The 13,183-nt window shown below is 44.8% G+C and overlaps 1 protein-coding gene across 2 annotated transcripts in view; it reads right to left on the reverse strand.

Annotated features, from left to right (window-relative positions):
• Positions 1 to 2,541: 2,541 nt before the first annotated feature.
• Positions 2,542 to 13,183, reverse strand: part of hrh2b (histamine receptor H2b) — a 28,299-nt gene continuing 17,657 nt past the window's right edge. Inside the window, exons 2-4 of one of the 2 annotated variants that reach the window (XM_045716958.1) lie at positions 4,914 to 5,825; positions 4,264 to 4,754; positions 2,542 to 3,971 (exon numbers count right to left, since the gene is read on the reverse strand). In XM_045716958.1, coding sequence (XP_045572914.1) covers position 3,971; positions 4,264 to 4,754; positions 4,914 to 5,534 — 1,113 coding nt within the window. In that variant the 5' untranslated portion in view covers positions 5,535 to 5,825 and the 3' untranslated portion in view covers positions 2,542 to 3,970. Of the gene's footprint in view, positions 4,755 to 4,913; positions 5,826 to 13,183 lie in introns of both variants that reach the window. The other variant, XM_014196571.2, reaches the window with a different exon arrangement.

Consider the following 13,183-nt stretch of genomic DNA (forward strand, 5'->3'; position numbering starts at 1 on the left):
CCAGCTGTCAGAGCAGCTCACAGATCATTGCACCTGTACATAGCCCATCTGTAAATAGCCCATCCAACTACCTCATCCCCATACTGTATTTATTTATTTTGCTCCTTTGCACCCCAGCAGCTCTACTTGCACATTCATCGTCTGCACATCTATCACTCCAGTGTTTAATTGCTATATCGTAATTACCTCGCCACTATGGCCTATTTTATTGCCTTACCTCCCTTATCTTACCTCATTTGCACATACTGTATATATACTTTTTTTCTCCTGTATTATTGACTGTATGCTTGTTTATTCCATGTGTAACTCTGTGTTGTTGTATGTGTCGAACTGCTTTGCTTTATCTTGGCCAGGTCGCAGTTCTCAACTAACCTACCTGGTGAAATAAAATAAATAAATACAAATAATGTGAGTTGAGAGTGTGTATAGGTCAACATGTGCAAAGATTTTTTTAAAAAGGTAAGAAAAAAATCAACAACATTTCTCTGTTATCTTGCCTTCCTCTTCAACTCAAGGCTTATACTGGGCTGGGCCTCAAATTTTGAGAATTGATTTGGGCAGGGCGGATTTCGTGCTTGTGTGCGCAACTTTTACTACTGCTCTCTCTCAACAGAAGCTGCAGCCAGCCACTGGCGATGCCAGGATTCCAATATTGGCTGCGCCAGAGAAATGTGTGGCCATGATGAAACTTATTTTTCTGTCATTCGGGAGAATGATGGTCCACAAGACCACGACAGGCAGCGCATCTCAGTATCAGGAGAAGCCCATAATTCCAATGGCATCTGTTAATGCCAATACATCCTAACAAAATCCACATATGACTGCCCTGTTAATGTGCCTTGCTGGACCTTGTGAACTTTCGAAAGTAGACCCATAGGGCTAACTGATCCACATGTTTTCCTAATAAGGCATATGCTCGATGCGGTTATTTTGGAATTAAACATGAACATTTGAGTAAAGTTATTATCTGAGACATAGTGCCACCTGCTGGGGAAATGTGTCCTTCCTGTAAGGTCCATATCTATCCCCCTGAGTGCTAACCTATGGAAGCACATTCCTGCCACCAAAATGTCAAGATAGTAGACCGTACTTACAGGTTATGTAGCGTATGTTTCTTCATTTGTAACACTGTGTGGTTATTTCAGAGATGGTATCAAGGAGTGATGGGGGGGAAATAGTTTTCCTGGGGACCAGAGTTTTTCCTGATCTGGTAGGCTAACGTAACCAGGTTAAACTCCAGACCCTAGTTGTAGGGTCTGACATAGTAATAAATCAGCTTTATTCTTTTCTAATCAGGTCATATGGTTTAAAAAGACAACTGTGATTGGACAATAGAATTTACAGGGCTGAGATGGTTGTATGCAGGATTGCATCGGGTAGGCCTTTGGATCTGTAATTAAAAATATACTCATACAGTATGTCATCACTATTGTGTTGGTTGATTCATTCCAGTCAATAATTCTGGATTAAAAAGGTCTAGGTAGCCAAGCCACCCGAAGTGTGAATATAAACCACATTTGATCACATTCACATTTTCTCAGAACAAAAATAAATGGGCCTATAACTTAGTCCATAAAAACATAACGTTACGTTACCCCTGGCCCAGATGGGATCAGAGTAAACAGGCTAGGCTACCTGCAGCTGTGGTTGTTATCAGTAGGCTACAGACTGAAGCACAGATTAGGCCTAATTGTGCATGAGTTGACAATTTGTTGTCCCGCCAAGATCAAGTTAGTCATGTGTTTGTCTAAATCAAAATAAGGAATGCTGTAACAGACAAGGCCTACCATCACTTGTTGTAAACAGGTAGCCTAGCGGTTAAGTGTTGGGCTAGTAACCTATTGAAATCATAGAAAGATCAGGTTGTGTCTCAACCGATGACAGGCACAACACAAAAACCTCAGATGATGTAAAAGAGGGTCTAAGCTGCAATATATACAAATATGAATTGACGTTTAATGTAAAAAAAATTATATCAATCTCAACCGTTTATCTTTTCCACTGATGAAGACATGGATGTCTCATGGTATGGTGGGGTACGCAAAATAGGTGAGCTTTGAGCACCTTTATCTCTTGAATGTTTTGGCATTCAGGTTCAAAAAGTCACTTTCTGACCACTTCTACAATGAAAGGTTTCATTCAAATCAAAAGAGGTGCTGTCAAAAAGAGAATTTAAATGGATTTGCCAATGGATGTGACAAATATTTTTTTTCGTTTTGTTTGTTTCACGTTTTCCAGCTTGGTGCTAACAAGTAATGAATTATCAGGTAACACCCCTCTGCTATTTGTTCAATGCTATTTCATTGCTTCTGTGGTTATAAGACATAATTGATAAGACTTGTTGTGATGCATTCCCTTGACCCAAGACTAATCTTTTATGTATTGTTTTGTAAGCTTAATAATAATAAATCCCTGTTGGTATATCATAAAACAGTGTTGCAAAATGCAGGCTTATCAGGCAACATCTCCTCGCAAATATGTCATAAGCAGAAAAATGCAAATAATGTCAGAAAATGTAAAATTAGGAATCTGATTCTTGGATATGAATATCTGGTGTGTTTAATCTCAGATGTGTCCGATGGAGGTCAGGATGTCCCTGACTCAGAGAGAAGCGTGGAGAGAAGCGTGGAGCTGAGGAGTCTCCTTGGAGCTCAGACAACTTCTCCCTGGAGGTCATCAGCTGTCTTGACCTTCAGTAATCCCAATGGTAGTTCACTAGTACTACAGATTTTAAAAAAAACATAACAAGAGGAAACAATATCCTCACATAAAGGTATGATGTCAAAACCTGTTGTGTATGATATTGAGCATATGATTGCTGTCTGTCTTCAGATATGAAGTGGTTCATCACTGAGAGCAAGAGCCACAAGAGTTTCCAGAAGAAGGGTTTGATTGGCTGGGTGCTGGAGAGGGTTCAGAGTGTGAGAGTGGAGAATTGGTTGTTGTTTCTCCAGATTTGAATTACAGTACAGGTACTGTACTGTATCATGCCTGACAGTGCTCAGTGAAAATAAATTGTCAGGTGACGTTTAAATTCCATTTTTAGATTGGAACTTTATTTCTTGCTTTGCAGTTAACAATAACCAGGACATATTAGGTAATTATAATTGGTAATATGTACATGTATAATACATAATAGATAAACATATGTCTGTAACAATAGTTTGTACAAACAGATACTGATACAATTGATTTTGTCACCTCTTCTTGTGAAGGTGAGTGTGATGACACATTTGGTCGCTAGAGGGCAGGGACATGTTATTTTTTGAAGTCATTGCAGACAAAGTACATTGTTTGCAAGTGTCTGAGTGTGAATGAGAGTATTTGATTGTGCGGGGACTTTTTGAGAAATGTCATTCACATATATTATGAACTATTGTATGTACAATATGAGGTCACATGGTCAGACAGAAACAAAGTCTACAAATCCAGTGGAGAAATTACACTACATTCTGATAAACAGCCAACAGTAAAGTCTCATGGTGTGAATGTCACATGCCATATAATGGCAGCACAGGTGAGTGTATCTTGGCAGCACATGTGAAAGTGGGGGTTGTTGAGTTGATGTGAGCTAATAATTGTCAAACAGTAGGTCACTTATTTCTACTGGGTCACAGATTGGGCTGTCGGCTGTGGCAGGAAACAGTTATGTTAATCTGAGGACCACAGGAAGATGTTACGACACCAAAAGGTTTAGAAACCACTGACGTGAGGGGACCTATGCCCAGTGGAACTACATCAACTGGCTGTTGATGCAGGGGTACATTATTTAAAGGTGGACAGGTATCCCATATGGAGCCGGGATACCTGGATGACACATCCAGATGTCCTTGTATCCCCTCCGCCAACCTCCTGGAAGCCATCCAACATACTGTAGCTCTGACTGGACATTCTGTACCTTTTACGGATGAACACACATATACATTCAAGTAAATCCAGCCAGGTTAGTCACTGATTCACCACCAGTGGGTCTGCAACAGAGAGGATCACCAAAACATTTAACTGCCTATGTCTCCATCAGGTAGCTAGGAAATGATCAGCATGGACACAGCTATTTAGACAGTTAATATTGACTCGGCTATGTTCTCTTTATCTTCTTGGCATGGGTTTGTTCTCCTTTGTTTTATAAGCAGGTGGTAGATAACGTATCAGCCATTTTATATCATACTGTACTAGCTACTGCACAACTGTCTCTCTCATTCACCTTTATAAAGTGTCCTGTATGTGTTACCTAGTCCCTATCCAGTGTATGTTGTATTTTACCAGGTCTGGTCAGCAATGTTGCTGCCATTGGTCTTCTGAGGGGTGAGGCCCTTTCCCTCTGGCTGATTGTCTTTAGGGAGGGTGTGTGTGTGGCCATTGGTCAGATGAGTGTCTCTGTGTTCGCTAGAGAGGGGCACTCGTTTCTGACATGACAGGCAGATAGTTGTGGACATGTGTCTCCACCTCGGCCCCCTGCAGCACAGCAGCTCCCCATAGGCCCTGCGGAAGTCCCTATTCAAGGCCGGGTACAGGATGGGGTTGACAGCAGAGTTAAAGTAGCCCAGCCACAGCACCACAGACTGGGCAGTAGTAGGGGGGTTAGTCTCTGCCCCGATGCCCATGCAGGTAAAGAAGGTGTAATAGGGGAACCAGCAGATAATGAAGGCCCCCAGAACTGCTGCTAGAGTCACCGTGGCCTTGTGCTCCCGTGCTGTGGCCGCCGCTGATGCTGTGGGGGCGAATGAGGGTGTGGCAGCTCGGATACGCCGTACCTGAATGGATGGATAAAGACAAGTTAAAGAGAAAGAGGGTCAGCAGATGGATGACTGGAAGGATGACATTAATAAATGGATGGAACTATAATAGCTACTACTAATTATTCCAGTAATGATACTACCACACAACAAATAAATATAAGGAATAAAATGAACCTGTTTGCGTGCTATCTGAAAGATGCAGTGGTACATCCCGCACATGACCAGTAGTGGGAGGTAGAAGGTGCCAAAGGCATCTAGGAGCACGTAGTTGTTATGCCACTCAAAGCGGCAGGTGCGTCCCTCCTCCACCTCGTCCCAAACGCCCCAGTCCAGGTTCTGTATCCTGAAGTCAGCCGTGTTCCAGCCCAGGTGGATGGGGAGGAAGGACATGGCCAGGGAAGTGACCCAGATGGTGGTGATGGCCAGGGCTACTCGGGGAGGGGTGACCCTGCGGGGGTAGCAGAGTGGGGCTGAGATGGCCAGGTAACGGTCCACACTGATGGCCAGCAGAGTCAGGATGGAGGCCGTACAAAACATCACATCCAGAGACACATAGATGTTACATAGGGTGCCCCCCAGGGGCCAGTGTCCACTCCGCAGCTCCAGGGTGGCAGAGAAGGGCAGCACCAGCAGGCCCAGCAACAGATCCGTCACAGCTAGTGACACAACAAAGCAGTTAGCAATGCGGCGCAGGCGGCGGCTGAGCCCCACTGCCAAACACACCAGCACGTTCCCGCCGATGGTCACCACGATGAAGGACACCAGAAACAGCCAACGGAGTGCCGTGGAGATCATGGTGTCCCTACCCCTGCACTAGGTCACAAGGTCCAGCCCTGCCTCCACATTAGACCTACTGCTTCTGTCAGGTTATCTGCTCCTGCAGGCAGGACTACAGACAGGACTACTGCATAGAATCCAGCCCTCTGCTTAACAAGCTTGTTGAGGACTTGGTATAATGACAGGGTCCTGTCAATTCAGCTGTCAGTCTCCATCAGATTAATGAGGGCTTCACACTGTAGGGGGATGCTGTATTGCAGCCATCTCTTTTTTCATAATTTCACAGAAGATGTCCTCTTTGAAGCTGCCCTGGTGTACAAAAACAAAACAATGGCCATTGGGCTATGCTATGATGATATTTCAACATGATAGTGCATTAGTAGACTGATGTTAAGTGGTATGAGGTTAATTGACTTGCCTAGTTAAATAAAGGTAAAAATTCACGTCTCTTAGACTAGAAAACTGAACCAATGGCCCTTTGGTGTCTCATATACAGTACATGGTTGAAATATCAAAGGTCGTCCTTCACTTCATTTAATCATTGTTTACTTTCATGATGGTAATTCAATTGCACATCATGTGAAGGAGAAATGTTAATGAATGCACTTGCTTCAGATGCAGTGTGGTGCTGTTTGTTCTGGAAGAACACCAGTCTATCTGCAGGCCTTTTGAGTACCCAGCTTACATATTGGACCCAGAACCCAGGAGTCAAAGATGACCTAAAGGCCTACTCAAAATGTGCATTTAAAATCTAACATTGAATATTAGGAAATGGCCACCAGACAAGACATTGTTTTAAACCATGTTGAGACATAATTAGCACTTTTTGGAGGCCACATCACATTTGGGCTCTGACATTAGCTTGGACTTGTCCAAGGTACTGGAAATGTCCAGACTAGCTCAATGGAGACAGTCACCTGTTTACAACCAGTGACAGTTCTGTTGTTCCCACTAGCTGCCCTCCCTCTACAACTTCCTAGCCCAGGTGAAATACTGTAGCTAGTGTTCCCATTACAGACAGATGAAACCTGGCCTGAACAGGGCTGATTGATCCAATAGTCATTAAGGATGGATGACACTGGCATAGGGGAGCTACGAAAGCTCCCAGTTGATGCGATTATACTGTGCTATCTAAACGGCAATCAAATTACAGAGGCATGAGGCGCTACGCAGGCAACATCCACAGCAGGCAGCCAGCCCAGTCAGCACAGGCCAAACATCCAGTACTTTTCTCACAAGATCATGAATTAACCATAGTCTGAATATAAGGAAAGATTGACTGTAATTTAGAGAGGATATGCACAGTCAATCAGGAGTGAGCCAGGAAAGAGATCTTTGTTGAGGGCCGACGATGCACTCATATCTAGTAATGGTGAAGTGGGCCTGGATAAATGCCTCAATAACAGAGCACTACCCTTCAATGGGACCTGATGAAGAGGGAGCTATATGACAGGTATATCAGGTGAGACCCAAGTGCAGACTGTGTAGAAGTATAATGTTTATTGTAACAGGGGCAGGTCAAGGCAGGCAGGGTTCGTTAATCCATAGTTGTGGCACAAAGGTACGGGTGGCCAGCAGGCCCAGGGTCAGATCAGGCAGAGGTTGGTAATCCAGAATAGGGGCAAAGGTACAGGATGGCAGGCAGTCTCAGGCAGAGGTAAAAACCAGGAGGATGAGAGAAGAGAGACTGGAAAAAGCAGCAGCTGACACACAAAACGCTGGTAGGCTTGAACAAACAAGATGAACTGGGACGGACAGAAAACACAGATATAAATTACCCAGGGGAGAGTGGGGAAGATGGGTGTGTCATGATGTTGCCCTCTGGGTTTTCTATGCACCATCCCCTGACCTCTATACTTCTGACACAAGGCTGTGTGAAGGCGGTCGTAAAATTCCAAAGGAGAATGTCCTGCCTCATGGCCCCAGTATAAAGAGACAGAGTATTTTCATGGAGAGAACAAAGGATTCTTCCAACTCACAGAATTGGAGAACCGGACGACATTTATGTTCTGGAGAAGGTATAAAAGATTGGTGAAGAACCCAGCTATGAACTGGTCCGCTTGGTACAATTTTGTGATACTCATTAGAGACAATATTGCCATATTACCATACTAAGGTTTATATAATAGCCTCAGCTATGGGACTTGCATCTAAATGGTTGTATACAATGATTTAATAAGATTAAAGCTATTTGGAATATGTTGAGACGCTGGTAAGATGTTAATGTGAGAGAATTGTATTTTCTGTTTAAAGTTTTACCAAGTCATCGGCACGCCCCCATGAACAGACGAGACCTGGCGTCATGAGACAGCCTTTTTCTGTCATTCCGAATAAAACCCCCACCCAGGGTTCCTTTCAGCAGACCAGCTTACCTCAGAAGAGAGAGCCAAGGTTTGACCATGCATTCCTCTACTGAAGTTTAACCATACCACGTGGTTAAACTTTTAGACTATCGATACCGACAGAATCATAACAAGTCTTTGATATTAATTAATAGTCTGCAGCTAGAAATTTGATATCATTGAACGCGAAGACCGACGAAACATCCTCTATAACGACATTAATGAATGTCGCTTTGAAAGATCCATTCTAACCGAGAGAGAGAGAACGCGGACAAAAACTCTCCAACAGGACAAAAACTCTCCAACAAGGATCCCGACGACATACCGAGCGTAAATATATATTGATTGCAATTGTTCCCGAATGAGTGAGCGTTCATGTGCAAAGGATTAGCATATCAATTGTTAATATTTATCAATTCTGTAAGGTCTTCTCAGCTGACCCCCCCTTGTTTGTTTAACAAGCCGCCATGCCGGTTTAGCCCACTAGGGCACATTACTCTACCAATTCTTTGTGACGATAACTACTGTTTGTATGCTTTCTGTAAATTACTTTGTTTAGTAAATAAATGATTTTAAGACAGTTGATGTATGGATGACTTAGTGAAGACTGGGTTCGTGCAGATACAACAATTTACAATGTTTGGAATGAGACTGGACGAGGTAAAGAATACACCATTTAAACCAGAAGATAATCGGTCAGATACTATAATATAATATATAATGTTATAATATAGGAAAGTTATATTAGGAAAATTATAACTTTGTAATCTGAATATTTTCCTTGGTGCCCCGATCTCCTAGTTAATTACAGTTAAACGATGAATCAGTTTAATTGCGTAATAATAATTACAGGGAGTTATTTTGATAAACATTTCTTCAGTTTAATGGTGCCCAAAGACACGACAGGTGATACCTGGAAGGGGGTGGAGACAAGCACAGGTGAAACAGATCAGGGCGTGACAAGATATGCAAAGGCTCTAAACATTTCTATCCTGCAACTCAAAGAAAATGCAGTCCCCATGCATAACTGCAGCAGAGATATGCACTGTAGAGCCGGCCGTATTAGGGTTTTTTTCAATCACATACAAGCATTTTTTGGAACAATGTTGTTAATTTTATAACAGAGTCCACAAGACTGTTTTTGCAAAACAGTAAATGGGTTTTCCAAATCTCAAAACAAATACATTCATCAAAACTATATTGATCCGTCAAAATTGCAAATACCTTCATCAAAAGAACTACCTGCAAAAACACAACCATGCTTATCTATTGAGTACGAGCAGACGAAACAGAAAGTTAGTTTGTCTTTTTAAAATTCAAGTAGATCAATACATTTTCTTTGCAATCAGTAAATCATGCTCAAAATTGGAAGTAGATGTAGCGATGTGCACTGGGAGTCGGGAAGCAAGTTCAAGGAGTGGATCATTTAATAAATTTAACATAATACAAAATATGAACAACGCAGACAGGAACAGAAACAATGACACCTGGGGAAGGAACCAAAGAGAGTGACATATTACATATATACATTTTAAAAATGTGTCACGGCTGTCAAAAGGAGCAGACCAAACTGTAACGTGGTTGTAGTTCCACATTTTATTTAATCCGTGAAACTTTGCAATACATAAATAACTAAAATGACAAACAACAAACCGTGACGCAGAGAGAAACAAACACTACTCAAAATATACTGCTCAAAAAAATAAAAGGAACACTTAAACAACACATCCTAGATCTGAATGAAAAAAATAATCTTATTAAATACTTTTTTCTTTACATAGTTGAATGTGCTGACAACAAAATCACACAAAAATAATCAATGGAAATCCAATTTATCAACCCATGGAGGTCTGGATTTGGAGTCACACTCAAAATTAAAGTGGAAAACCACACTACAGGCTGATCCAACTTTGATGTAATGTCCTTAAAACAAGTCAAAATGAGGCTCAGTAGTGTGTGTGGCCGCCACGTGCCTGTATGACCTGCCTACAATGCCTGGGCATGCTCCTGATGAGGTGGCGGATGGTCTCCTGAGGGATCTCCTCCTAGACCTGGACTAAAGCATCCGCCAACTCCTGGACAGTCTGTGGTGCAACGTGGCGTTGGTGGATGGAGCGAGACATGATGTCCCAGATTTGCTCAATTGGATTCAGGTCTGGGGAACGGGCGGGCCAGTCCATAGCATCAATGCCTTCCTCTTGCAGGAACTGCTGACACACTCCAGCCACATGAGGTCTAGTATTGTCTTGCATTAGGAGGAACCCAGGGCCAACCGCACCAGCATATGGTCTCACAAGGGGTCTGAGGATCTCATCTCGGTACCTAATGGCAGTCAGGCTACCTCTGGCGAGCACATGGAGGGCTGTGCGGCCCCCCAAAGAAATGCCACCCCACACCATGACTGACCCACCGCCAAACCGGTCATGCTGGAGGATGTTGCAGGCAGCAGAACGTTCTCCACGGCGTCTCCAGACTCTGTCACGTCTGTCACTTGCTCAGTGTGAACCTGCTTTCATCTGTGAAGAGCACAGGGCGCCAGTGGCGAATTTGCCAATCTTGGTGTTCTCTGGCAAATGCCAAATGTCCTGCACGGTGTTGGGCTGTAAGCACAACCCCCACCTGTGGACGTCGGCCCTCATACCACCCTAATGGAGTCTGTTTCTGACCGTTTGAGCAGACACATGCACATTTGTGGCCTGCTGGAGGTCATTTTGCAGGGCTCTGGCAGCGCTTCTCCTGCTCCTCCTTGCACAAAGGCGGAGGTAGCGGTCCTGCTGCTGGGTTGTTGCCCTCCTACGGCCTCCTCCACGTCTCCTGATGTACTGGCCTGTCTCCTGGTAGCGCCTCCATGCTCTGGACACTACGCTGACAGACACAGCAAACCTTCTTGCCACAGCTCGCATTGATGTGCCATCCTGGATGAGCTGCACTACCTGAGCCACTTGTGTGGGTTGTAGACTCCGTCTCATGCTACCACTAGAGTGAAAGCACCGCCAGCATTCAAAAGTGACCAAAACATCAGCCAGGAAGCATAGGAACTGAGAAGTGGTCTGTGGTCCCCACCTGCAGAACCACTCCTTTATTGGGGGTGTCTTGCTAATTGCCTATAATTTCCCCCTGATGTCTATTCCATTTGCACAACAGCATGTGAAATTTATTGTCAATCAGTGTTGCTTCCTAAGTGGACAGTTTGATTTCACAGAACTGTGATTGACTTGGAGTTACATTGTGTTGTTTAAGTGTTCCCTTTATTTTTTTGAGCAGTGTATAATAACCCACAAAAACCCAGGAAGAAAAATCCCTACTTAAATATGATCTCCAATTAGAGACAACAAGGATCAGCTGCCTCCAATTGGAGGTCAACCCCAAAAAACAACATAGAAATAGAAAACTAGAACTAAACATAGATATAGAAAACATAGAAAACATAGAACAAAACACAAAACACCCCCTGTCACGCCCTGACCTACTCTACCATAGAAAATAACCTCTTACTATGTTCAGGACATGACAGTACCCCCCCCCCAAAGGTGCAGACTCCGAATGCTCCTAAACAAAAACAAACAAAAACAAAAGGGAGGGTAGGGTGGGCAACTCCTGTTTATGGCGGCTCAAATGCACTCCACATAACCTCCATCAGAGGCGACAGCTCCGGTTCGGGGCGTAATCCCCGCTCCATCCGCTGATCCTTCTGCTTTATCACCACCGTACCGTGGATCGAAGTTGAAAGAACCGGACTGTAGATCATCGCTGGAGACTCCGGGCTGCAGGCCGTCGCTGGAGACTCCGGGCTGGGGAGCGTCGCTGGAGGCGCCAGACTGGGGAGCGTCGCTGGAGGTTCTGGACTGGGGACCGTCGCTGAAGGCTCCGTGCCATGGATCATCACTACAGGTTCCGCGCCATGGATCATCACTGGAGGCTTTGTGCCATGGATCATCACTGGAGGCTCCGGGCCATGGATTATCACAGGAGGCTTCATGCCATGGATCATCTCTACAGGCTCCGGGCCATGGGTCATCTCTACAGGCTCCGGCCCATGGATCATCCCTACAGGCTCCGGGCCATGGATCATCCCTACAGACTCTGGGCTATGGATTATCTCTGGAGGCTTCGTGCCATGGATCATCCCTACAGGCTTCAGACCATAGATCATCACTGGAGGCTTCTTTTGTGGAGCTGGAATAGGTCTCACCGGACTAGAGAACGTCGCTGAGAGTTCTGGACTAGGGAACGTCGCTGGAGGCCGGGTGCACGGAGCAGGCACAGGGTATACTGGGCCGTGGAGGCGCACTGGAGGTCGGGAGCTTATGGCTGGCACAACCCGTCCTGGCTGGATAACCTCCGTAGCCCAACAAGCGTGAGGCGTTGTGACAGGTCACACAGGTTTGTGTTGGCGAACTGGGGGGTAACATGCGTAGAGCTGGCGCAGGATAACCTGGACCGAGAAGACGCCCCAGAGACCAGGAACGCTGAGCAGGCATACTCCTTCCTGGCTGAATGCCAACTCTAGCATGGCACCTGTGAGGAGCTTGCACCGAGCACACCGGGCTGTCGCTGCGCACTGGCGACACAGTGCGCATTTCCGCATAACATGGTGCTTGCTCGATCATTCGCCCCCCACGGTAAGCACGGGGAGTTGGCTCAGGTCTCCAACCTGACACTGCCAATCTCCCCGTGTGCCCCCCCCCAAAAAAAAAAATTGGGGGCTGCCTCTTGTGCTTGCCTTGCTGCCGGGCTAGTTCCTCCTCTCGTCGCCGCTCTGCTCTCGCTGCCTCCACCTGTTCTCATGGAGGCGATCCCATCCAGCCTGCATCTCCTCCTATGTCCAGGATCCCTTGCCGTCCAGAACTTCCTCCCAGGTCCATTCCTTTCCACGCTGCTTGGTCCTTTTGTGGTGGGTTATTCTGTCATGGCTGTAGAAAGGAGCAGACCAAAGTGTAGCGTGGTTGTAGTTCCACATTTTATTTAATCCGTGAAACTTTGCAATACATAAATAACTGAACTGACAAACAACAAACCGTGACGCAGAGAGAAACAAACACTACTCAAAATATAATAACCCACAAAAACCCAGGAAGAAAAACCCCTACTTAAATATGATCTCCAATTAGAGACAACGAGGACCAGCTGCTTCCAATTGGAGATCAACCCCAAAAAAACCAACATAGAAAAAGAAAACTAGAACTAAACATAGATATAGAAAACATGGAACAAAACACAAAACACCCCCTGTCACGCCCTGACCTACTCTACCATAGAAAATAACCTCTTACTATGGTCAGGACGTGACAAAATGTATTTTACCTTTTATTTAACTAGGCAAGT

Source organism: Salmo salar, chromosome ssa04 (genome assembly GCF_905237065.1).
Source record: "Salmo salar chromosome ssa04, Ssal_v3.1, whole genome shotgun sequence".
NCBI lineage: Eukaryota > Metazoa > Chordata > Actinopteri > Salmoniformes > Salmonidae > Salmo > Salmo salar.